This window comes from Coccinella septempunctata, chromosome 2, assembly GCF_907165205.1.
Source record: "Coccinella septempunctata chromosome 2, icCocSept1.1, whole genome shotgun sequence".
NCBI lineage: Eukaryota > Metazoa > Arthropoda > Insecta > Coleoptera > Coccinellidae > Coccinella > Coccinella septempunctata.
Window position 1 is genome coordinate 32134943 of NC_058190.1, and position 27667 is coordinate 32162609.

The 27667-nt window shown below is 35.0% G+C and overlaps 2 protein-coding genes across 3 annotated transcripts; one reads left to right on the forward strand and one right to left on the reverse strand.

Annotated features, from left to right (window-relative positions):
• The first annotated feature begins 2353 nt into the window (after positions 1–2353).
• LOC123307541 (protein takeout-like) lies at positions 2354–7539 on the forward strand. Of its 2 annotated transcripts, none has more exons than XM_044889899.1 (5): positions 2354–2478; positions 6133–6216; positions 6323–6467; positions 6527–6660; positions 7150–7536. In XM_044889899.1, exons 1-5 carry the CDS (start codon positions 2415–2417, stop codon positions 7449–7451), a joined length of 729 nt encoding a protein of 242 aa, XP_044745834.1. In that variant the 5' UTR covers positions 2354–2414; the 3' UTR covers positions 7452–7536. The 2 variants fall into 2 exon arrangements, with proteins under 2 accessions (XP_044745834.1, XP_044745833.1); XM_044889898.1 differs by having other exon boundaries at positions 2392–2478; positions 6115–6216; positions 7150–7539.
• Positions 7540–14326: 6787 nt separating this feature from the next.
• LOC123307934 (pickpocket protein 11-like) lies at positions 14327–27442 on the reverse strand. Its single transcript, XM_044890434.1, has 10 exons — positions 27277–27442; positions 26245–26371; positions 25875–26005; positions 25398–25485; positions 24479–24577; positions 24234–24426; positions 21939–21992; positions 20987–21095; positions 18047–18144; positions 14327–14570 (listed from the first exon to the last, which is right to left on the reverse strand). Exons 1-10 carry the CDS (start codon positions 27420–27422, stop codon positions 14479–14481), a joined length of 1137 nt encoding a protein of 378 aa, XP_044746369.1. The 5' UTR covers positions 27423–27442; the 3' UTR covers positions 14327–14478.
• Between the last annotated feature and the right edge of the window lie 225 nt (positions 27443–27667).

Genomic DNA, 27667 nt, shown 5'->3' on the forward strand with positions numbered 1-27667 from the left:
CATTTCTGGAGAAATACAATTAATTATATCCCGATACCGTATAGCAAGTCATTTCACTTAGCGAGGTCATCCTTAGTATCCATTTCGTCAGTTCTGGTTGGCGCATTTTATTGAACAACCTTTGATTTTTCACTGTACCCGGTATAAACTTTAAAAAGTGCTCGTGATCCGATCGAATTTCCAGAATGTATGTTTGCTGATCGATTTGCTCATATTTCATACCTACACATATTTCCGTTGTTTATATAATCAGTTTCCGAAGGTGTGAATAAACTGTTTCACAATTTAATTTTGACTACTTTGTTATCGCTACCACCCTAGATAACAGCGAACTCTGTCTCTGACTAGCAGTTACTCTGGTAGGTTTGCTATTCTTCCTAGTGAAAAGAATAGCTGGCGCTCGAGATAAGTTTTCTCCGAGGAAACCACGTTACAATTTATTCATTTATTCCAAATAAGGAGTACACACAGAAAATACATTCCCAAAGAAACAAATAATTATTCTTTGGAACAAAATCTTATTTATTTTTCGTTTATTCCCCTTGGGGTCATGCCCATCATCAGCCATTTTCTATACATACAAACTCAAGTTATTGAAAATTGCTGAAAATTTTCATTGTCCTAAGTCGTGAACTACAATCTGTCAAACGCACAAGCACACCCGCGCAACTGAAACTAAGACAAGGTACGACAATTCCCTAGAACATAAAAATGAATTTTAGCATACTGAACCTTAATCTGACAGGTCAGAATTATTGGAACTAAAAGTGTTGTTAGTTAGCAACCTTTAATTATTGTCAAATGTTTTTGATGATGGATGTTTAATCAAAAGCAATTGTTACCTCGAAGTGAAAAAACTTGAATAGGTAATTTCAATCGTAATTAAATTCGCAGGAGCTGACTGCATAATAACTAATATGAAAAAGCAATATTGATAATGCGCATCAATGATTGTAGCCATTTGATGCATTCCAATAATCTTTGTTGACTCTGACCGTACGAATTCAGTACGACATTTCAAATGTTTGAAATGCAAATAATAAACCTATCGATTGGCAGACTTCAAACATTGAAATTCGGGGATCAGTTGATGTGAGAAGATACAGAGTGGTCCAACGAAAATTAACACCTCAGTTTTCCGACAAAATAAAAATGTGGAAAATTGTTCGGACCCGTCAATTTCTGGTTCGAGGGGGAATAACTTGTCCTCATTTTTGATCCCCGTGACTTCAACCCCCTAACGGAGGCGAGCACAACCTCTTTATTTTGAATAGGTATAAGGGGTGTTGCGACTAATTTTGATGATCGTATCGAGTACCTACTATCAGACCCTATAATTTCGCTCCAAAATATATCGATACTGAAATAACAGCGAAAATAGTTAAAGAGGCTCGAGGATATTATTCATATATGACACATTTCAAAAGTATTTAGTAGTTATGTTGTTAATTTGTTGTCCAAAAAAGAAGTTAATTTACCTAAGTCTAACATGAATTTTTACGGGCACTGGTTATTGTATTTTGTACTTGTTTCAGAATTTCTACAACTCACACACTCAAGTGCTTTTCAAATCTCGAAGCTTGGACAACGATGTCCAACATACTCACCTGATGGAACATAGTGCGATAATCCTCCATATTAAAAATACAAATTGCAGTGAATAATTTGATTTTTCACAATAGTGAAAACGCATACCTATATTCATCATAGATGTCGGTTGAATTCAACGTTTTCCAAGAACTATCTAAAAATACATATTACTGCATAGTGTACGAATGAGATTCGCTAATTTATTATACTGAAGATCGATGTCTTTAATTTCTTTCATTCAAACACATAGGAGTACGTTTATTGAACTTCTCTCCGATACAGTTTTACTCCCGAATTTGTTGTTGTTGGTTGCCATAATAACATAAACACAAGCGGTTTTCTGTGAATTCATTGTATCATATATACGTTTTGGATTTACCGATAACACAACCATACTGAAGCAGAATACTGACTTACAAAAATAATTAAGTGGAGTTTCATGAGTAATGAAAATCTGAACTGAGGTAATGTCATTACCTATTTATTATTCACACCCAATATCATGTTATTGATTATCATGCAAGTACCAAACAACAATTTTCCATTTCAATTTCCGTAATCAGTGTTTTTTCTCTCGAATAATGGCTGGAAACCCGTCCTAAGTGTAATATTACTGTCGAACTTTTGATCAAATAAACGTTAATTCGAAAAAAAATCTTCGTTAATGAAGAGGATAAAATTTATATACCTAAATGAGAGGTTTGTTTTTTCGATGCATTTTATCCCCTCTCTATTACATGCAATTTACCGATATTCGTAACATCATCTGTGGCATTTATATTTCCTGTTTATTCCATAGTTAAATTTAGTAGAGGGATAAGATCATGTGGGTGAAATTATGTATTTTTAGTCTTTCTGTCTTGGAAGTATTTTCTTCAAACCAATTACGTGAGTTTAATTGAAGCAGCATAAATTGTTTATACAGGCTCATTCTTTCTCGAACTCTCTCATATTTGTACGGAGAACTCATTCATTTACATTGTGCTATTCGGGACGCCGAAGAAATCTAAAGGTACGATTCCACCGGAGTGCTGCACTGTGCGGCACTGTTGCGCACATTGTGCTTTGTGCTGCACAAAAGTTCATTGCAGTGGACTCGCCCACATGAAAAAGTAACGCACAGCTAATCCGGTGGAAACGGACGCTAAATGTGTTAAAAGCTTGTTCGTTCTGGAGTGCTGCACAAAATGTTCGTGAACAATTGTGACGCGCCCGGTTTTGGTGGAATCGTACCTTTAGATATTTTCATATTTCTGTCACTTGGAGAGCTGATCAATTAACTAAAAATCGCATTTATGAAATACAACCATCGAATTTCAATGTGACTTTGATCATATGACTGAACTAATATTCCGAATCTTTTATTGTTTGAGCTGATTCTCCTTCAAGGATGATTCTAAAGATGATGCTCATAGCTACGCCATTTTGTACGTTTTTTAATTATGATTCTGACACAAAATTCAATGGGTATTTCACAAAATACACCAAATGTCGAATTGAATTTCAATAAAATACCTACTTCAGATGGAAAGTCATAATATTTTTATGGAAATACAACTCCCCTGTTCCATATAACGAGTGGAATGTCTTCATATTTATGCGAAGAACAATGACCATACTAAAGAATGAAGATCTGTCGTTAAGGGAAAGTAGGACATACGATTCGAGATCAAGACGATCTACATTAGTTGCTTTACGGATGCTACCCCAAATACACATTTTTGAGCAATAGCCTGAATTACGTACTGAGTCGGTTCAAAAGTAGAAATTGCCACGTCAGAGGTAATATTAGGAATATTGAATAATTTTCAGTTACCTATTCCTAAAGTTCAGAGTAATTTTGGTATATACCTATCACTATGAAAATTGTAGCAATATACATACTAATTCTATTGACTTTACAAAAAAGAGTTTCAAAAAAAACTTTTCTCTTTTTAAGTAGAGCATCTCCTAAAATTATTTAGAACTAAACAAAATTTTTTCTTTTCTTCTGCACAGCTATCAATTTCGTTATTTCAAATGGAACAATAACCCATATATTCCTATTGTATGTCAGTGATTCAAATTTGTACTGTATCTATTCAATAAATGATACACTAAAAATTTTTTTTCCAATTACCATATTATATACAGGGTCCACGAAAACGTAAAACCTTAAAGCTTCTTTTAATGTCATTTTTAGTAGGGTTAAAGGAAGCTTTAAAATTAAAGCGACTTTAGGTTTGATTATGAAACCGGCCGTAAATGATACACCGAAAATTTCGTTTCCAAATTACCATATTATTTACAGGGTCCACGAAAACGTAGATTCATTATCAGAACAGAAATTCATCAAAATCTTAATTTTTTTAAATGGCAATCCACTTTTTTCTGTTCATTATTTAAACATTTTTTTTAAAGTTGTGTTGAATAATGAACAGAAAAAAAAATGGGTTGCCATTTAAAAAAATGAAGATTTTGATGAATTTCTGTTCTGATAATGAATCTATGTTTTCGTGGACCCTGTAAATAATATGGTAATTTGGAAACGGAATTTTCGGTGTATCATTTACGGCCGGTTTCATAATCAAACCTAAAGTCGCTTTAATTTTAAAGCTTCCTTTAAACCTACTAAAAATGACATTAAAAGAAGCTTTAAGCTTAAAGTGACTTTAAATTTGATTATGAAACCGGACGTTATTGACTAGACACAGTCCAAATTTGAATCAATAATTACATAGAATAGGCGCGCTGCTATAGTTCTTTATGTAAGTACCTCAAACTGTCAAAATATTAATAAAAAGTCAAATTTCTCGAAAACCGTTGAGAATTCAGACATAGTTGTGTTATCAAACTTAAATATATTTGAATTTAACAAGGAATGCAAAAATGAAAAAAAGTGAAAAAAAATATAGGGTGTTCTATTTAAAATGACGAAGTTGATAGCTGTGCAGAAGAAACGAAAGACTTTGTATAGTTCTAAATAATTTAAGGACATGCTCTACTTAAAAAGAGGAAAGTTTTGTTTAAAACTCTTTCCTGTAAAGTTAATAGAATTAGAGTGGCGGGTATTTGAAGGCAGGATATGAAAAGTCGTTGTCCCCTGAAGGTGGAATGTTTGGGGGGATCTCAAGATGGTGGAGTATGCTAATGCATCACTTCTCTATAGATAAGCCCGCTGGAGCACCAGCTTCTGCTTTGACCGATCCCACAAGATAATAGTTCGTAATGGTGTACACCAAACAGGTTTCTTGTGCCGGATATCCCACTTGCCATCACCGATGGTACTGTGCTGTCTACAGAAACTGGAGTAAGGATTGTGGGACCTAGTCTCAACCAGGTCATTTCCCTTAAGGTCTGTTTCCTACTGCAGATGGATCTGTATGCTGTTCTTATCTGCACATTGGAGAATATCCGCAAAAGGTATTTTCGATATATGCTGTGACAGTGAGAGAACACTGATATCTCTTTCTGGGGAAAGGGTACCTTCATAATTAGTGAGCAAATGGGTTCCTGGAAACGAGAAGGCAGACATACTGTCCTCTGGTGGTCTGAACTGGCGCCTCCCATCTGTCGTAGATCGGTCAGGAACTTCTTATATTATACGGCTAGACAGAAAAATTTTCTCCGGTTGGAACACGGGAATTGGTCTCGCGCTGTCGATGCTCCTCATTGAGAGACCCTCTAACCTTGAGGTCAAAAAATTCCTGGGCTTTGAGAAGAAACAGCTGAGTCTGGTCACTGATGCAATGACTGGTCACCTGATCAATTACTTGTACCTCGGGGAAAGGAGCACTGATTAAATACTTAAACATATTCTGTTGACCTGTAGTAACCTTGCAGAGTTAAGGGAAACACCACACACAATATTCCTAAGTTGAGAGAGTCCTGTCTATTGATTTGTGACATTTTTACCCGCCTGTCTCGAGTGTGAGTATCATGTATATACAAAATTTCATCAAGATCGTCTGGGACCTTTAAAACAATCCAATAACTTGACTGCACCACAACCTACCGGACTCAATTGTGAGTTTCAAACATCATGGGTCTTAACTAAACTCACATTCCTTTCAAATTCCAATACACTATGTTTCTATAGCAGGATTTCGATACCCCTTCATCCTAGATACTAAAATCAGCATAAATTTCAAGCAAGCAAGTATAAAACTACAGTGAGGTTCCAAACCCCTCTACCAAGAAAATAATCTCCAAACGTTGAAGGACAAGAAGCTATGGCCATATTTCTAATCATATCGAATAAGAGGTAAGCACTTATAACTTTTGAACACTTCGCAATATCAATGAATCACATTGAAATTTGATGGAAATTAAAACTGTTATAAATTAGTTAGCATGCCATTTGAAGAACCAAAGTGACAAAAACATAAAAATATAAATAAATACTGGCTAATTATTTTCATCAAATGGTGCTTTTCCAAAGCGAATATCCGCTATTTTAGTCTAGATATTATTGTCCCTGAATTCCTGAAGTTCCAATGTACATAGTTGAATTCCCACAATTGCTCAACATTTTATGTGATATAGAGCTTTCTGCTTCTTCAGCTCCAGATATCAAGAAATGTAGCTCGAAAGATACAGCTTGTTTGAAGGTGGCCATTGAAGATTCTTTGCCTAAACTTGCCAACGGTAAGCAACCTTTCAAGAAAATTCGATCCTGAATTCAGCCCAGATTCGCAAAATAAAACATGCAACATATATCAATCAATTCATATGCAAATGGTTTTTCTTGTAGGAATCAAAGAACTTGGAGTTCCTGGTTTGGATCCTATCAGGATACCCAACTTCTCTGTTAGTGCAGGCGCAGCTGTACAGTTGACTCAGAATTATAAAAATATAGAATTCTTGGGTTTGAAGGCAACGAAACTTACTAGCTTGAGGTTTGTTCCGCCTATGAGGAGATTCCAACCTCAATAATATTGATATCTATTTTTTCTAGTGTGGATCTTGATAAGGGAAAAATTTCAATTGGAGCTATTTGTCCTCATAATGAATTTAAGGGTTCGTATAATATAAAAGGCAGACTTCTACTCCTAGAAGTTTATGGTGAAGGACCATTTTCGGCGAAATATGGTAGGTCTATGATTTTCTTGAATTAATGTATGTAGTTCATGACTACAAAAAATTCTCATAGCAGTATCTGGTAGGTCGAAAAATCTGATGTGAACTACCTATAAGCAAATAAATAAAAGAGAGTGTACTCGGTGGAAATTCAGAAATGGGTTCAAAGTAGTGTTGTGTTGATTTCCGGCTGAACTTCACCTCTCAACTATTCAACCCTTACAAGAGAATTACTACGGAGTACATCATGGGGAAGAAATGATTTAACTTCCCAATCAATTTTTTGTTTCTCTCATTTCAAACAATATTTATTCATGCAAAACCGCGTATTTTTTTCATCGTTGAGTCGAGGACGAAATGAGCTCTGGTGGGGTAAAAAAAAATTATTTTAGAGAATATCCAATTGATCCAATTGAGAGTTAATAAGACAACTTAAAGAAAAACTTATAAATCTTATGAGCCGACGTTTAAAATTCGTAACGTATTTTTCCTGCTTTCCAGAAAAAATGAAGATGAAAATCGACATGGACGTTGAGAAATACAGCAAAAACGGGGATACTTACCTCAAAGTCACAAAATTCACGATGGACGCTGAACCAGAACGTGCTTACTACCAATTTGACAATCTTTTTGACGGCAACAAGCTCCTGGGCGACAACATTAATAGGGTGTTGAACGACAATTGGAAACAATTATTCGATGACGTAATAAAGGACTATTTGGTAGTTGCTTCGCAGTACTTGATGGCATTGACGAATAGGTTGTTCCAGAAAGTTCCTCTGAAAGATATCTTTCTTGATTAGCACATAAATTGTGAATTTATCGAACGGAAATATAACATGGAAGAAAAAATTTTTTACTTCACCTATAACACTCTTAGGAATTAGAAATCAAATATGATCAATGGTATACATGTCAAATGTACACTCACTTTCAAAAGTCCTGCACCCCCTAATTATTAAGGCTAGGTATCTCAAACTTTGAAAAAAAATTATACCCTCGGGTTCAAGGATAATGAAAGGCTTTTACAGAAATAAAATGAAATCAATTTCATTTCATAGAATTATGAAGTTGAAACAACAAATACAAATTAGGAATCAAAAATTGCAAAAACAAAAATTAAATTTGAACGGAAAATTAAAAGTTAATTAATAAAAGAGCAAACTAATATGCAGTATTCGAGCCTCTGCTGCTTAGCAATGCATTCACTCGTCTAGGCATTCCAAAAATTAAATTATTGATTATTTCCTGCGGAATATTCATCCATTCCTCGGTAACAGCTACAATAAGTTCTTGTGAATTTCGTGGTGGATTATTTCGACGGAAAACGGCTCTGGAGACATGATCCCATATATGCACTATAGGATTTATGTCAGGAGACATCGCGGGCCATTCTAATCTGATAATGTTTTGGTTTTCCAGGGCTTCTTGAACACCTCTAGTGCGATGTGGCCTGGCATTATCGTCCATAAAGATAAATTGAGCCTCTAATTCATTACCCATGGGTATAATTACAGGATTTATGATATTTTCGAGGCAATATGCACCAGTCATCGTCCCGGATATGTGAATTAGTGGCGTTCTTCTTCCAAACATTTTGCCTCCCCAAAACATTTCAGTGCCTCCGCGAAAAGGAGCAACTTGAATAGCTCTCTCAGGTCTATTTCGACATCCTGGTTCCCTCCAAACTCTTAAGCGGTAGTCATCACTTACTAACCCAAACCGTGACTCATCTGTAAATAGCACATTCCTCCATTCTTCTAAATGCCAGTTTCGCGACCACTGCAGACGAGCGGTTCGGTGACGAACAGTTAATAAACGAACTCTTAGAGGCCTTTTGGACCGCAATCCTGATGTTAAAATTCTTCTACGAATTGTAGCACATGAAATTACACGGTTGTGGGCTCTTTGGAATTCCGACCTGAGTGTTGGTACCGTCACTGACCTATTTCTACGGGCTGATTGGGCAATATACCGATCTTCCCGAATCGTGGTAACACGAGGACGACCATTTCGAGGTCTTCTATGCACTCCACCAGTTTCCTCATAGCGCCTAATCGTTTTGCTAACCGTGATTCGAATAATGTTCAGTCTATTGGCTATCTGATGGCGTGAGAGCCCTTCTTGCCAGAGAGCAATAATTCTAGTTCTGTCAAACTCAGACAACTCGTTTCTGGGCATATTACACAGTTTTTGAACTAACCGGTACTCAAAACGAAAAACTACTGATCCGCAGAAAGGCACACATTTGACAAAATCGATATTTAAACACAAGAACATTTTTTGTTTCGTAATGTTATCGTTTTATTTGGTGGTCAACAAGTTTCTGTTGTTGTCAGTAACAATTTGTTGTGAATCTTGATTATTTTATCTCCACTACAGGGGGGGTGCAAAACTTTTGAAAGTGAGTGTATATCAAACATTCTTGAATGTTGAGATCTATCAACAGTCGTTTCGTGTGCTTAAGTTTTGTCCGAACATACAGAGTCAAAACACCTTGTTTAGGATACATCTTTAAGATTATATTTTTTATCGTAATTTTTCTTCTACAATTTCATAATGGAATATCATATACTTAATGATAGCTATTGATACGCGAGAACGAGTTTGAAGATGGAATTCGAAGTTTCGACTTCACACTCAGCAGTTCTAGATTGATTTCATTCAGCTGGTTCGTAGTTTTCGGGCAAAATACAGGGTGTCTGTAAACAAATGCGAAGGACTTAGGGAGATGATCCCTCGATGAAAATAAGCAGGGGTAGTCCCTATAAATTTTTTTCGAAATCGACCTCCCTTCAAAGAAACAGCCTTTGGATGGTGATGGCGTGTTGACAGTTTTTAATTTTTTTACAGGTCAAATGTTTTTCGCATTTGTTTACAGACACCCTGTATAGAGAGTACCAGATGACAAATTGAATAACAAAGAAAATCATAAGAAGCTGGGAACAGAGATGTACCTTCATGCCTAAAAGGGAGCAAACGGGTATCAGATATGCCTTTGAAAAACCCTACAGTCCCTTCAGGTTAATTGTCGAAAGAAAACGAGGGTCTCTACTCTATATTATTAAATGGGATTCTAAAGATTAAAGATCCCACCTGGATTTTCGATGTTTTTGGAGAACTAGTCCACTTTCTGTATGCTACATATTCATTGAACATGATACTTAGATTGCGGAGGGTTTTTTACCAATCACAGTATTTTCCTTTACTCCAAATCAGAGAGCATTCAGTGTTCTATTCTTATTTTCAGGAGTAAGATGAAAAACGAAAAAACTGATCTCCAGACAAAATATTATGTAAGTTGTAAATGATATGTTACGATATGAATCCAACTATAGTTATCCACCATCACTATGAGGATGCCGAAAGTCATCGAGGATGAGTAGATGCAGAATTGATGGTTTCCATCTTGTTTGATCTCGTCAGAGCATCACAACTCTCACGTCAATGGGACCAGTTACGGGATTTCCTGACTATATTAAATGCTGGAAAGTTCTACCTAGAATCAAAATAGTCGAGCGCCACCAGCAGTCAAGAAACCAAGATTGAATTATCCCCACTCGATACCAGAGCAAAGAGAAATGAAGCGTTCATCCTAAAATGCTTTAAATCATTATCTAAATCGAGAGACTGTAGACGCTTCCATTACATGTAATGATAAGAAGCGCAGAAAAGTCGGATTTGTATAGTTTTGCACTGTAATTCACGTATCTGCACATATAAAACTAGAATAGTTTAAATGTGGTGAGTAATTCAGTACTCAACAGGACTCTAGGGTCCCTGAAAAGTTTCAGTATGCATATATGAACAAACATTCATATAAAGTAGTTTTTATGTAGTATAAAATGACGTCAAGAACGGCGGATCGGTCATGCCAACTGTAACGACCTTGGAATTCGAACAAAAACGAAGCAAACTCTTACAATTGTTGTAATGTTTTCAACATTACGCTACATTTCCAGATCCCTAGCGATTTGCTTTTTGTTTCAGTCAAAGAGTTAGGTTAACTCCATAAACATTGGTTTTGGCTGTTCTCGATTAATTATTACTTGTATAAGAATATAATTAATGTATCTGTCTGCGATTGAAATTCATATAGAAAATTTTGTTCTGCTCTTAAAAGACAAGTTTATGCAAAACTATCTTTTCTTAACGGGGTTATCACCATTTTCAATTTTGGAGCAAGAATCAAGTTCTGCACCTTCAATAAACTTATCACCTAACAGAATCACTGTAAAGCGTTTATTTGCATCGCTAAGGATAAATGTTATTAGCTCTTCTGAATTTTTGATAAGCAAAGCATTCTGTCCGATAGTGAATGTTAGCCTGACTCGGGTTTATTAGGCGTTTTATGTCCTAGAGGCTAGAGACACCTTGCGGGCAGGAAAAGGAACTCTTCTTCTATGGTCGCAGTTATCGCACACTTGCATCTATATTATTTTGGAATCATCTATATTGAGTCGACAAGACCGACATTGAGCAACTTGAGTGAAGTGCCTTGTGTCTTCTCGATCAGCTAGGTGCCACGAAACTTGTACGGAAGGAAGGTTAGTCCCCTGTTTCTCTTCTCTCTGGAAGCCCATTTCTGCTACCAGACTAGTGGAGATTCGCCTAATTGTCTTTTTAAGCCCATTGGGGTGAGTAAAATTACATTTTCACCTGTTCAGTTGCTCAATATCCACAATAATAATCATCTGAAATTGGTCGCAAAACCTTTGCAAACCAATTACATTCTAAAAAGTTTCTTTCATTCCGTGGAGAAGAAATTTAGGTGAAAGTTGCAGTTCTCTGATTCCGAATGAAAATAAGTGAAAACTATGTAAGTAATCGTAATATTGCCTTTTTAATTCTACAAATTGTTTCTCAGTTTGCTTCTAATTTGCATTTGCATTTTTTTTCTCTACAGAGTAACCATTTGAAAACAAAACAGAGCCATTCGAAGTAGCTACTTTCGTTTGAAAACGCCGAGAAAAGTCGATTTTTGTTTGGAGGCATAATTCATCACACACTCAAATTTTGGTAAGGGAAGATGGGTTTTGTGGTATCTCAGATGAAGGACTATGAAGTCAGCTTTCTATTTTTTTACTTTTTGCAGAAATTGGATTGAATTTGACAATGGATATTCATATTACATGAAAATATTTTCTGATTGGTGATAAGGCATGTTTCTTAGAAATTGACTTCTAGAAGTGAAATATCCACCCACTAGGCAGGGTGGCTAACCCTCTAAAATTTTTAATAGGAAGGATTGGCCATGTGATACATCATTTGAAAGCTCATTAATTCGAATTTTCATCATTTGCAACTTTTCGTACAATTGAAATGAATTTTAATAATAATTAATGGTTGTTCATCATATCCCCCCCAAGAATATTTTCTGCTGAGTGATCTTGCCTGAATCTCTTCTCGAAAATGTCATATTTTTCAATTTTGTTTATTATTTCTTTTCTTTTTTTTTTGACTTACTTGAATCAGTAAATATTTGCTCACGGAGCAGTCATCAAAAAGTCCCCACATCAGGAAAATGGAATAAGTCAAATTCAATTCGATTCCCGCGAAAGGTACAAAAATAGAAATCTGATGTCATAAGCTTTCATAAGAGATACCAATACAATACAATACACATCTATTCAAAATCAAAATTCAAAATTTTAGGGTGAAAGACTCCCCGTTCAGGGTTGTCTAATTCAGTAATGCATTATGAGTTAAAAAGTGTGCCACTCCAAACAAAAATCAACCTGTCTCGGCGTTTTCAACGAATGTGGCCAATTCGCCCATAAATGGCTCTATTTTTTTTTTTAAATAGCTACTTTGTATATACATAAAATATGCCCGCACAGAAAAGTATTAAGTTTTCATTCCTGTACATATTCATTCCCTAGAGTAATATAATTCCTTGAGTAATTTTAAGAAAAAAAAGGCCCTTAAACATGCAGTCTCAAACGTTTCGTGTTGAATTCTTTTCAATTTTTTTTTTCATAGTATCATCACATCACAAGAGATTCATCTAAAATTTGGAATAAAAACTAACAATGAATTCATTCATCACAGCTTACTAACTGGATTTTTTATGACAATTTGGATTTTCTGAGGATTTCGAGAGAATCTAAATCGGCAGCGATACGACAAAACTACAAGAGGACATAAAGTTTAGTCTAACAACGAAGCTTCTTTTAAGATTTTTTTCGAGTTGACAGTGGCTAACCAAAAAAATTCTAAAAGAAAATAGGGGACAGTGTTAAAGAAAAAATATCACCAGGTAAATTTGCCATTGAAATTGGCATGTCACATGGTGCGAACTGTCAATTATAATAGTCATGCCAAATTTCAGTTGAATATCTTGTGAAGTGTAGATACTCCAAGAGAAAAACTTGAAAACATTTGAAACTTTAAAACCCTGTGTATCTCGAAAACGAATCGTGGAATCGTAAGCGATCCCATATTTATAAGACTTTTTTTCTTAAAATTACTCAAGGCGACTTCCCTTTCCGTTTGTACCACCAATTAAGGAATACCCTGTAAATACAGGGATAAATATCCCAACGTGTGTATTATTTCGACGATCACCGAATGGGTAGGTAAAATTTATTTACATAGTAGTCATTCGGGGCAACTGTGCGCACTTTTGCCTTTCAAGCCATACCCTGTTTTAAATGTTGAAGCTAGGAAACTTAAAATATATTCATAAGATAGAGAATTTTCCAATCTATAGATAAACATTAAAAACCAAACAAACAAAAAGGTTTTTTTCTCCGAAAAAAAAATTTAATAGTGGAAGTCGGAGTGCATTCACATGCCCCGTATTGCGGGTAAGTGTGCGCACCCTCACGGGGTAAGTAAACGCAGTGCTTAGTTAACCTCACTATCAAAACAACTTAAAAAATAATGTCAACAAAATGTTAGAATATTAGAGAAATGCTGTTTATTGTCAATACAGAAGCGCCTTTTTACAAGCATTGCATTATTGTTCGTGTCACCATTCCTGGTGAACACAACACTTGATACATTCCCCTGTTGGTGGCTCTTCATATTTTTCTGAACAAATAGGACAATATTGATCGAGTCTTAACCAAGAAAAGCAACAATGTCATAATTTATTCCCCACTGAACTAATGCCCATATAAAGAAACTATGCGCACACTTTCCCCAGTAAGCCAAAATTTGAATTGACGTTCTTATAGAGTTAAGCAGCTAAGGGAACCTAAAATTTTTCATTATATATTTAGATTCACATGCGAATGATCGAATAAAATATTGTTCAACACTGTCGGACTCGGAACTTGAACCTGACAAAATTTGCAGAGATGCTAAAAATTAACAAGAAAACTAGTGAATTTGAATGATTGCAAATAAAAAGTTAACGAAACTTCGTACGGCGCACTCCTATGAAAAACTAATTTAGCGATTCTGCGCCCTTGTTTCACCCCAATGAACTATAGTCGAGATATACGCACTGCGCACACTTACCCTCTGCGCTCAGTTACCCCGAATGACTCTAATGGATTCAATATAATGGAAATATTCATATCTTGTAAGATGTACCTACCTATGTGATATTTGTTTCGATGATGTAAATCCTTCTAAAAACATCCAATCCAATCCAGTATTACATATACCCCTACGCTACTTTGACAGAAACAAAATCGACCGAAGTAATAAATAAAACTCCTAATGAGGAAAACATATTTATTTCCAATTCGAGAAAAAAACAAGCGCAATAGCAATCGCACAAAAGTTCCACAGATGACTCTTATATCTAGTTACGGCATTGCTTATCTGGAATACATAATGTAGGTATTTCCAGCTAACCCGAGTACGCGAAGTCGTAATTTAAAGTTTCCTCAAGAAAAGTAAATAAACCGCTTCGACAATGCTGAGAAGGGATGCTCCAATGAAAAGTCCTGCTGTACCTCCAAAGGAAACTGAAAAGAACAGAAAAAGTATTATAAAAGTTCGTTAATTCGAGGAGAATATTCCGCGTCGAACTTCGTTCAGGAATACCTCGCTCGATTTTTTCATAATGGTCGAAGAAGAAGCTGGGATAAAAGAGTGATTATTTTAACACAAAGCAACATCCATTGTATATTGGATTAAGGATAGAAATCCCCGAGCATTTTCGCCCATCCTGAATTATCACGTCTCCTATGATAGAGGGTATATCGATTGTAGCAAGGGGCAGGAACGGAATACCTGGAGGATTTCTGGTTTATGTACATTTGGACAGAATGTTTGGTATTCTGTGCTTACTACCTCTTGAGCCATTGGGACCATCCAACCAAGGCTGTGCGTGATTGAAGTCTCTTCTCTGAAGTGCGGTTCTATAGTGGGTTGCTAAACATTCTACTCCAACGAAATAGAAATAGTCTTAAGAAAACATAATGAGGTATGAATGTATTTATAATAATTGTCAAAAAATAGGATCTTTAAAATAAGATCTTCTTCCGTAACGTATTATACGATGGTCGATGAATAAAAACATCCGGGAATATTTCAATCATTTCAGGATTCTCATGTTTTCCATTATACGGGATGTTTTTACTGGAATAATGAACAGTTTGAATCTCCTAGACAACATTTAGATGATGAAGTTGAAAAATCATCGATTCAAACGACCTCGTCTGATTTTAATTATCGAAAAACATCGACAAAACCGTGAAATCGAGAGATTCACCTACTTCCGTTGATCAAATGAGCGGCACCGTTTGCGCAATATTTCATATAGATATAATTAGAATAACTCAAGAAAGGGAACGAGAAGAAAATCAACAAACCCCACTACGAAAACTGAAATTAGTAATAATCTACCTCAAAAAATTAATAAGCGTGTAACGAAAACCCCAACGATGAATAAAACTGAAAACAAACTCCAATTATTACCGAAAGATTCGCCCAATTCAATTTTTTTCCTAAAAGAACAAGTTTATAACAGGTATGTTCCAGATAACTTATAAGTGATCCCCATGAATTGTTTAGCATCTTATAATTTGTCAGAAGGTCCTTATTATTATAATTAGTCCTCTAGGAAATTTTTATTTTCTTAAATCTTGTAACTCAGTTTATTTCAAAAGTTGAATTTCTTTAAATTTAAAAGAAATTATTTTATTTGAGTCTGAATATTCTCAGAGATCTTACTATGAGATCTCATAATAATAAAAAAAATATGTCAATAATTAAATACAGACTCATCTCGTAATCTCCAATTTATATGATCAGGTGTACTCATATACTGATTCATTCCTCAAAATTTTACAGAAAATGTCAAAAAAGTGTACAGACAAAAGTATTTCCACATAAAACAATAGGTAAAGTGAGTCACATCTGACAATTGAAAATAAATTCATATATACAGGGTGAGTCTTTAACTCGTACAAATATTTTAACAGTAGATTCTTGAGGTCAAAAGAAACACTTTTTCTCTATACCATTTTTTTCGATTCGGCCCTGATGAAAAGATATAACCATTTTAAGTTAACATAATGAGCTGTGCCATCCCTGGAAAAACAAAATTACCTTCGGAATAACTAGCTAAATCTGTGACACTACACATCTGTGGATTTTTTAAACAGAGTTGTATTCAGCGAAGTACCTAATTTTTCAAATTTCACAAATACTTTTTAATTTTTGCACATCAAAGTACTCGAAAACGACGCATTATACGAGAAAATATGAGGAATAATTTTATTTTACAAAACGTTCAAATATTCCTCACATAGCCTTCAATTTAGTTTCATCAATTGGGTTCTTTGAATTTTTGGTATTTTCATGGTCGTAATGAAAAAAGTGGAAGACGTGGGTGGTATCGTGTGTTCCAAAAAGATTCATCAAACAAATGAAAAACAATATTCCAAAATTCATTTCATTCGATGAAACCGTTCGTGAGAAAATACTAAAAATAATTTCTTTTGATGATTTTTCAACAGCCTCTATCTTTTAATTCGGAAAAAATGGTTTAGGAAAAAAAGTGTTTTTTCCACCTCAAAAATCTACTGTTAAAATATTTGTACGAGTCGAATACTCACCCTGTATATACATATACATAAAGACCAACATAATAGGTACAATATAATTTAGGGTTTACTAAAACTTGTGTGTCATGAATTCTTCCATCGTGTAGAACACACTTTCTACCAATATTCTTTTCATTGTATTTTTAAAGGCTGCACTTGATAGTGATTTTATGTGCTCAGGTAACTTCAACTGATTGAAAAATATGTGCATCTTCTGTGTTTTCTTCAGACGATCATATGGTAGCACACATTTTCCCTTTGTCCTTATGTGGTGGTCATGAACTTCTTGGTGCTTTTGAAAGTGGTTCTTATTATTGTAGATATACATAAAACACTCGAGTATGTAACAGGATGGAGCAGTAGTATATATATATAGTATACAGTGAGAAGGGGTTACAGTTCACTGCGACCTTAAGGTCTATTGTGCCCCCTAGCAGAACTGTTCTCATCGCGCCCCTTACATCTCGCCTTCCAGTTCCAGAGATCTGATGAAATCCCTTATCTGGAACGGCTTCATCGAGGATAATTCCCCACTCCTACAAGTTTCTTGTCCAAAGCATTCCCTTTGGCTTGCAGTGGCATATAATTCCGTAACCAGGTGAATAGGAGCAGTAAGTATACTATTTTTCCTCAACAGTGGTCTATAACTCACAGTTCAGTCAACATCAACGATCAATCGAACTGCTTTTTTTGTTTTAGGAAGATAAGATGTAACACCCTACGTTTCCATATGGAATAGAAGGAATTAAACCAAAAAAATTCTGTACTGAATTACATATTTCATTAATTTTATTGATATTGTTTTATAACATTTGTTTGGCAACATTGTTTCACAAAATTGGTAATTGGGTAATTTCTACGAACAGAAGTTTTACAGTTTTATTCCTCGTGTTGCAGATGTTGGGAGAGCGAGTCCACAGAGAGTTTGAAGAAACGTGCATGCTTCTTCCAAATCATCCTTCAATCACTAGATAAAATATTGATATCAACTAGTATCTTTCAACACTACGATTACGATATCGGATATCAATTTGCCACCCTTCGGCACTTCAGTGTAGGGAACTTTTCCCGCCCTAGACAAACGACTTCTTGAATGTGGAAATATGAAATTTCCGACCCACCATCAAAGCCCGCGATATTTTCCGCGAAACTTTAACACAATCATCCGCACAAGGCTGCAGCTGCTGCTTTTAAGAACAGAATTCAAGTGTTTTCGACATGTTGACATTTCTGAATGGAGTAATTTCGTGAATTGTTTACTTCGCAGAGTTGGATGAGAACAAGAACCATCGAACATGTAAAGAACTTTGAACCCTGATGAATCGCTTATTCCGAGTTGAAACTGACATGTTTGGAATTGAATATGATGTCAAAGCATTATTATTACTCACCGACTAAATCCATAGTTGTTCTTGTAACGATTCTCTTGAGGCGTTGAGTAGGGAGGGATTGCAACTTAATACTCACTTCACTGTTGGTGGGATGAGGCCTGAAATATTACTGAATAGAGAAGGTTCTCCTGTAAATTTGATGAACTTTTTAGATTTGACCATTGTACGTTTATCAAGAATTTAGAGTTTTGTGGTAATTCGGGTAATTCAGAGAATTAATAATTTACTCCTCGTTGACTTTACAGGGAATCCCAAGTTGCTTGATTTTGACTATTTCTGGTAGGTACTTCTAGCCTAGATAGGTAAAATGTTGGGCCCGATTTTCTTAGCTCATTAGCGAAAACTGTTTCACGATATCTTCATTTGTCTTGAAGATATAAGATGTAACCAAATTTTGATATTCTATCGATTTCGAAAATGTACCATAGCTTCTTTATTTTCGAAAATATCTGAAAACGATAAAAACTTCATACAGGCACTTTCACTGGGAATATGACATTATTCACTTTTTTTAATCTTTTGTACTAAAGTTGGAAAAAAGCACCTTGTTTTTTTAAATGAGCATGCATTCTCTTTTTGACCTCATATTATACCAAAAAAAATTACCTTATCAAAAATATATTTATATTACTTAGACCTCCGAGGCAAAATCAAAATAGAAATGAAATGACGGAGTAGAATTACATGGTTATGTAAGAGGTCATAGAAAGAGTTTAATTTGCATATTTTTTTCGCTCTAGATTATTTCCAAAAAGAAGTGTTGCTATGGATATAGGCCACCAATGGATGGAAACACATATGGTCCTATTGCCTGGCCAGCTAGATCATCAGACCTCAAAGGATTGCATTTTTTCGAATGGGGATGTATTGAAAATAAAATTTTCAAGACTCTTGTCAGAAAAAGGCATATTTAGAGCAGAGAGACCTTTTTGTGAATCAACCTGTATATTTAATCAGATGAGGTGCCCTCATAGTTTGATATTACACTAGCAGCGCACTTTGAATTACCCATATCCCGGTAACGGTAACTGGTAGAGAAAAACGAATTACACATTTGGAAAAAGCAAAACGAGAGCAAAACGCAGATATCCCACAAGCTATAGGGTAAGAAAAAAAAAATTTCCTTCTCCAAAAAACACGTAAAGTATAAATGAGCAGAACGAACGGACTGAGGCAAAACGAAGCAAACGTGGGCTTTCGATCGAAACCCACATCGGAAAGATCCGTTGAGGTGCCCTGCTAGTGTAATATTACACCAGAAGGGCCCTTTTGATTATCTATATCTCGGTAACGGTAAGTGGTAGAGAAAAACTAGTTGCAGATTTAAAAAGAGCAAAACGGGACCAGAACGCAGATATTCCACAAGTTAGGGTGAAAAAAAAATTATTTTTCCTCCACAAACTCGTAAAGTATAAATGAGCAAAACGGAGCAAAACGAGGGCTTTCGATCGAAACCAATATCGGAAAGATCCGTTGAGGTGCCCTGCTAGTGTAACACCAGCAGGGCACATTTGATTATCTATATCACGGTAACGGTAAGTGGTAGAGAAAAACTAATTACAGATTTGAAAAGAGCAAAACGAGACGTCCCACAAGCTAGGGTAAGGAAATTTTTTTTTCTCTAAAAACTTGTAAAGTGTAAATGAGAAAAACGAACGAACTGGTGAGCAAAACGTAGCAAAACGAGAGCTTTCGGATGATACCAATATCGGAAAGATCCGTTGAGGTGCCTTGCTGGTGTAATATTACACCAGAAGAGCACTTTTGAATTGTCTATAGCTCATTGTATATAGGTGAGCAGAATAAACTGAGTGGTGAGCAAAACGGAGCAAACTAAAAGCAAAACGAGGGCATAAAAATCGTAAAAATTCTTTGAGCTGCCCTGCTAGTGTAATGCCGCTAATTAAGGACCTTATTTAGAAACCTAGTTTCCAATAGGGACCAAAGACGGAATTTTGAACAACTTTTTTTATAAGTAACTGGCCATCGGTGCCTTGTTTTTGTATACTTTTTTCTATTTGAATATAAACAGTTCACTTGATCATGATGTCTTACAAGTTGACACTTGTCCCAAAATTGATTTATAAGGATTGCCAAAAACCCAGCCCTTATTAGATGCAATTCCCTTATTAAATTCTACATATATTATTCATTTCTGCATTTCCGAGTATTTTAAAAGGTTTAATTCCGTCTATCAGTCTATTCAACTGACTCAGTACGTCCATTCCTAAAACCAAAATACTGTAATTATGGCTTCAACTCGATACTAAACCAAACAGTTAAATACGCAATGGACGCATTCAGTTACATATCATCAAACGGATTTGAGTTTTGGTTATTCCTAATGAGAAAATACCGCTCGTTCACGGGGCCATTAACATATGTGATTGGGGCGAATCCCTGACTATAATTCCGGGTGGAAAATCACCATTCACAAACTGTTTACAGGACTGAAACAAACACGCTTCTCGGAAAAATTTAGAGATGTACAGGTTTGTCGGTCTTAATGTTTTATTGCTACAAATTTTACTATACCCAACAAAAACAACATACAGCAACTGTACAGATACTGCATTACAAGTCCCACTGAATGCAGCACAGAAATTGCTGTACTGAAACTATATCCCCACAAAATCGCTACAAAATTTCAATTGTTCAATATCCAGCCTTTTTTCTTACATTCGATTGAGTTATTGAGAAATGAAATCTGGTAATCTCGGGAAAAGTGGAAAAAATTGAATTTCCTCTGATTTTTTTTATATTTTTGTTACATTCAGCTTTTATAGTTATGATAATTCATTGTTTCAATTTTTTATCTTCTTCCTTGAAAACTTTTCAGAGGTATATTTATATTAAACAGATTTCGACAATGGGCAGTTCCTTCCGGATATCAATCAAATGATTTTCCCTAGCTGAAAGTAGTTATTATAAGCTACTTACCCGCGTGTTTCAGATACGATTTCGTACTCGGGTTCATTACACGAAGGCACACAGTCACAAACCAGCCCGGGTTTCTCAAATCCTGCAGCGTGAAGTGCGTTCAAAGTTGCTTGAAAAAAAATTTTCTTATAAAAAAATAAAACATTTGATAAACATGTAAAATTTGACTACCTGTAGGGGACGATGGGAAAATTGCGGACGCTAAAGGAAAATGAAGTATAACACTTGCAGATAATAACTTATCTACTCGAAAACGAATGCATTAAATGAGGAAAAATTTAATACGCTGAATTCAGGATAAAAGTCCCTTTCAAATGAGGTATCACTCACCCTATCTTTCCTTTTCAAAATTTAGGGGTTGGTGTTCTAACACTAAGGGTTGAAGCGATATAGTTGTAAATTTGACCTTAAAAGTCAAAAAAAAAAAATCGACGTGTCCGAGCATTTTTTCGAAATAAATTTGTTCCGCCCTTAATCTCGTTTGTTTCGTTTTAAAAAGCCCACCCTGTATAACATTAAATTATCCCGAAATTTATTTCAAAGTTTTGAAGAGGTGTTGTTTATTATTTAATTCATTGCCTGGCTGAAAACCCGAAGAAACGACTACCTAACCAATAATTTTTTCATTAGTTACTCAAAGTTCATAAAAGATGAGGCTGAATACCTACCCCAGCAAACCCAGATTTTCTCAATGACAAAATTGAATCCGTGTTCCTTTGACCTCCTACTATGCTAATTTCGAACCGTTCCTTCACCATTCAATCCTTTCAAATAAACTTCCTTCATAAATTAACATTTCATGATATTGTCGCACATAATTGTGTCAAATTACAGTTGGTTTGAAGGCGCAGCAAATGGCAAATTCTCACGGCAAACAACACACGTAATCATCAAAAGAGCCGTGTCCAATGCGTATTAGCTATGTGTTTAACCCCCCCAGGTAAACACTCACCAGTCTGGTCTGTCAAACATTTGAGACCCTGAATATTGCAGTATCCTTCTCGGTCTGGAACAAAATTTTTAAAATCAACATTATGCTCAAAGTATAAGAGGAATAGGTACGAAGATTTTGATAAACACAGAGTTAATCCCAGATTTACCAGTAAGGAATAATTTCTGAATTTTTGAGTATTATAAAACTTCCCCTAACTGAATAATGGTAATTTACTTGTATTGCGATTTCCCCCTTTTCTTTATTGTTGAATAATTGAAAAAAAAAATTTCACGTTGAGAAACGTCTTGATTTAAGGCGGAAACACATTATTAAAACGCGACGCGATCTGACGCGTCTGGAACGGGTAAATTGTACGCGCGTGGCGTGGTCTATAGAAAACGATACATTTGATTGGGCTCAACACGCATCACGATTCATCGGGTCGCGACGCGTTTTAATAATGTGTTTCCGCCTTTACATCTCTACACGCTGGGCATTGAAAGTAGATTACACAACCAGAGACTAAGATATAAATCAATGTCTCTCTCAAATCCAAGTGATATAAAAGAAAATTTATATTGAATTTTCAAGGTGAGTTTTGACATTATTCAGGCGTTTTTCTCGTGTTTCATGCATTATATTTATGGTTTCATCCATAAACTATAATAAATTATTTATTATTAGACTATGGTTTCATCATAGAAAGCTCAACTATGGACAGTAGAGAAAAGGAGAACGATCGCCGTACTAAAAATGTGTCCCCGAAAACGGGGAACGTAGGACAGGAGTCGCTGCGATCGCTACGTTTATCGATAAGGGGTGGGGATTCAAGCATCAATTTGCAATGAACAGCCTTCATTTTATTTTAGGTTATGTGTCATCGTAGTTTTTTCTGATGATTCTTCAAATACCTTTCTTCAAATCTATATTAAATATGAGTTCTCTGAATTATATGCAATAAAATACAAGTCATATTATAAAGGGGACTATGTTATCAGCTTTATTCATTCATAGATAATAAAAAAACGAAATCAATGAAATTCAAAAGAAATCACTGATCAAAAAATTGTACCTACTTTTGTTTATCATAGTTTATTGAAAACAGGTATTTTAGTTGGTTTACCGTAATCTTCAAAATTATATAAATTCGCAGTGAGCAGTAGTACAAATCAAGACAACAAATGGTAGCAATCTCAGATTTATCACTTAGGTATTAGAGTAGATTCTGTTTCCAATACTCAGCTGAGAACCGATATAAACCATATATTATGATATGCCAACAAAATTCTTCAAGAATATCCACTTCTGAACCATGTAGTTTTATTGGTTAGATATTCTTATTCAGAAGAGTCCACTTCTCACAAGGGATGAGAATTTCGATTTCGTTTATAATGAATCCATAATATTTTTGATATCTTCATCGCAAAAGTGCTCTTGACACACAAATTGATTCGGAGTCGATTCTTGAGGTAAGGTTTTTTCCAATTTTCTCTTAAAGATGCTCTCGAAAATTTTATCTCTTCTCCTTTTCTTTCCGATGCCAAGACACTCCAACACTAGCGCACACTTCAACTTTTCACCATGGTCATATATTGTTCTCTTATCAAAAATCGAAAATAATAATATTCCTATCATCTGTCACCAGGAAAACAGTTTTCTCAGCCAACTTCAACTAGTTTAAATCAAAATTTCGACATCCCGTGATGGCCAGCGCGCCAGTTGTCAAAAACTTGAACTACCATATTGGTACATATTTTAGGGTACAAAAAATCTATGGTCTTAAAGCAGCGATCGTTCGTTCTCCTTCCATCTACTCTCCATAGCCTACTAAGTGTTCTGTGATGAAACCATGGTCTAATAAAATGAATAAATCAGTAGTCTATGGATGAAATCATAAATAGAATGCACGAAACACAAAAAAAAAACGCCTGAAAATTCAATATGAATTTTATTCTATATCAGCTGGATTTGAGAGGCACAAATATAATTAAAAAAATACGTTTCGATTGGAAGAGTTTTTTCTATTATTCACAAGGTTGGCAAACGTTTCTGAACTCGTCCATTGCTTAATAACTCCGAAACCATCTAGTGAATTATTCCCATGTTTCCATTAGCGAATTTAACCGGAAAATTTGGACCCTTAACCTAGCCTGAAATTGTGCTTGATCTTTGTTTTCGTTATATTATTATAGTGAGGACAGACATGCTTCTAACTTAATGAGGCTCAATATTAAGTATAAGGAATGCGAGAACACTTAATGTTCAATCTGAGACTTCTGAACTTGAACTGAATATATGATGAATGGTACTAACTATAGAGTGGCATATGATGGTGTGTACATCCACACAATTCACGTTGAGCTTCTGCTCGACATTGTACAACACAAGAAGAGTAACTGTAGAACCGGTGGACTTTCAAACTACTAGGAACTTCCCAAGCATATCTACAACCTCTCTGTTCGATTGGTATTGTTTCGACATTCTCGTCATTTTCTATTTCAATTATCTGAAAGTACAATATTTAATCACTTATAATGTTAGGTCTTTAAGATTCTCACATTGAAAAGAATCTTGGATGACTCTCCCACAAGAATATCCTTTCCGAAATCTGGATCTGCATTGATGAAAGGTACATCTTCTGTGGCGTGTATATACATCTGAAAAATATCATTTGAAAATAACACTTGATATCTTATTCCTCACAGATGCCAAAAAATGCTTCGTTTAGTTTTTCTATTTCTAGGGGATTTATAATTTAAAAGTGTTCGCAGAGGAGAAAACATTTCATTAACTTCGAAGCATTCGTTTGAAACCAGTCGGCTAATTTCGTCGTGATTATTTCTTAGAATATGCAGCATTACTCGTATTTAACCGCCTCACAGAAATAACTCAACATTTCTCTATTAGTCAGTAATCTTAAACCCTAAACTGGATGAAAAAATAGGAGATGAAATTTTCATTTCTCATAATGAAAATATAGTATATAAGCTGAAGGCATATTCACAAATGAAAATACGGGGTCTTTATTGGTGATTGCAATATCGCAGTTGGAACAGGGTGTTTTCAAAGGTAGGCTTTTTTTCAGAAGGTAAATGTCATCTCACCAAAAATTCACCGCTGTGAAAAAATTTGTAAAAACTATTCTGTTTTTCTACACTTGGACCTAAGTATTTTTCTCTCAGTTGGTATCATATCATTTTCAATATTTTTTTCAACTTTGTCATTTTGAAAGTTTTATATAGGTGATTTTTTGTGGAACTATATTTTGACCATTTCTATCTTCTGTTGAAAAAAATCACCTTTACATACACCCTGTATATAAGTGTCAACTGGAGTGTTACAAACATTTATGAAGATCCTGTGCATGAAAACCTAGCGGTATACTGACCATCAAACCACTGAAAACAATACAAAAATAACCTATCAGAAAGTATTAGAAAAAACTTCAGAAATTTAAAAATGACAATGTTAACTAACCCGTACATCATTGACCGTCTGGAAATACAATCCACCAGCACCATTCTTCCTATTCGAAACCAGATCAATGTATGAATTCGATGTTTGCCTAGAAAAGGAAATGATAAATTACAGCATTTGCTCAGAACTACTCGAAAATTATTGTTTGGAGGTATTTTATCTTTTATGATTGTTCGTTCTGGAAGGGGGAAAGTCGGTACCCTGAATGAAAGGGTCAGTCTGCTGTTATTTTCTGCAGCTGGAGTCAGAAACTTTCATCTGATGCTCCAACGGCTGTAGAATATTTTTTATCGTACTGCTTTTTTCTAGTTGAAATCCAAGAGTGGCCCTACATTAATAAATCAATACATGTATATGTATTAGCTAGGAAATATTTCTCTCCAGATCACATTCTTCTACTTTACAAGGCCCAGACAGGACCAGATAATAATTATATGTATATGTAATATACATATAATATATATATAATGTACTCACCTAGTATGAAGGGAATTTAAACTGTAACAAATCCCATATTCAGTTTCCAATGGTAAAAATTTTTCACAACAATCAAACTCAATATCATTCCATTTACATATGCGAAATAGAGAATTGCAAGGTTTTCGACGCTGAAAATTACACTCAATTTATTTTCGTGAATAGATCAATAATAAGAAGTAAATTAAAACAGATAGAGAGAACTAGAACTGCATAGGTGTTTTCCTAAAAAAATTTGAAATCTACAACGTTCTCAAGAAGTTTTTATCTCTAATAATATGTTTCCTATATGATTGATGTCCCACATGGAGGGATTGGTTTCGATAATTTTGTGTTTTGTCTGAAGTTCATTGAATGGATTTTAACTCACTTTCAATACTTCTGCTGTGAAATTTAACGCTTCACATGGCTGGCAATCACGGCTACATGAATAGCAATCTCCAGTAAAATAGACAACATCATGGATGAATTCTTCTATACCAGATTCATCTTCTGTTCTGAAAACCAAATTGAACAAATTTTTGTACATTCATCCTTTTTCTATTGGTATGGCCAACCGTGAGTAAAGAAGCACTAAGAATTCATTCATATTTCTTCAGAATATTATAATTCCAACAATTCCAAATGAAAATTGAAAGATAAAAAGAAACAAATTTTTCACGTTATGAGGCAGATAGAAGTTCTGTTATTGGACGCTAAATAAGAATCATAATTTCAATAGAGCTCTTCGATCCATTCCAATAAAAGACAAAATTGAGTTTACTCTGAAATCACTGCTCTAATTAACCATTTCCTTTGCTTATTCGAGAATTTTATTGATTAAGTCTAAATTGGTTTGAAAAACTCATGTGAATTTTACATCCTAAAAAAAAGGGAAAACACATTCAAACATTTATCTTCTATGAATCCAAAAATAGAAATATTAAAGAAAAAGAAAAATCTACCCCATTAAAACCTTATTATTGCTCATCTTTGAGAAGAGAATTCCAAGTGGCTCAAATTTCCGTCTGTATTTCGTTAGATATTAGGCATTGCGTTATGTTTAATACAAACAAACTTAGAAATGGAAAACTTATGTTGCGTAACTAAGACCTAAGAAAGGAATTGGCCATCTTCCAGTTAGATAAGTCCTCAGTTACGCTGCATGAGTCCACTACATATACAGCAGGAGGATATTCAGGACAACAAACTTGTCTTAGTATGGATGATTCTCATGGCCAGAAAATGGAGAAGTCCTATACAGGGTGGAAGTAATGTGTAGATCCAAATAAATATCAAACGATACTCGATTTGGTTTCGAACCCTGAGGGCTGCTGAAAAGAATGTTTATCTTTGGAAAAAGTGTGGTAGAAATATGAACCTTAATACATTTGTTCAACTTACATGGGAAGTTTCTACTTACTCATCGTATTCCACATCCGCTCCTTTAATCTCACATATCGATATTGCTGGAAAACTTGTGTTCCAGTTGAGATAAGTTGTTTCCGTCACAAAACTGACCGCACTTGTATTGAATGCTTTATAAGATTCGTAAAAGTATATGAACATGCCATATATATTCAACACGAGAACAGCTAGCCAGAATATTCTGAAATGATAGATAATTTCCCATGAAACTGTTCATTTTTGATTACCTATCATCAAATGTAAAACGTTATAGGGTCAATCTTTCTTAACAATCTAAACCCCACCGAAAAATATATATACGTAAAAATACATAAGATATTTTCATTAAAACATATTTTTTCTACAAGCGTGCGCGTTCAAGCTTTTTCCCGCACGCATTCCAAGTT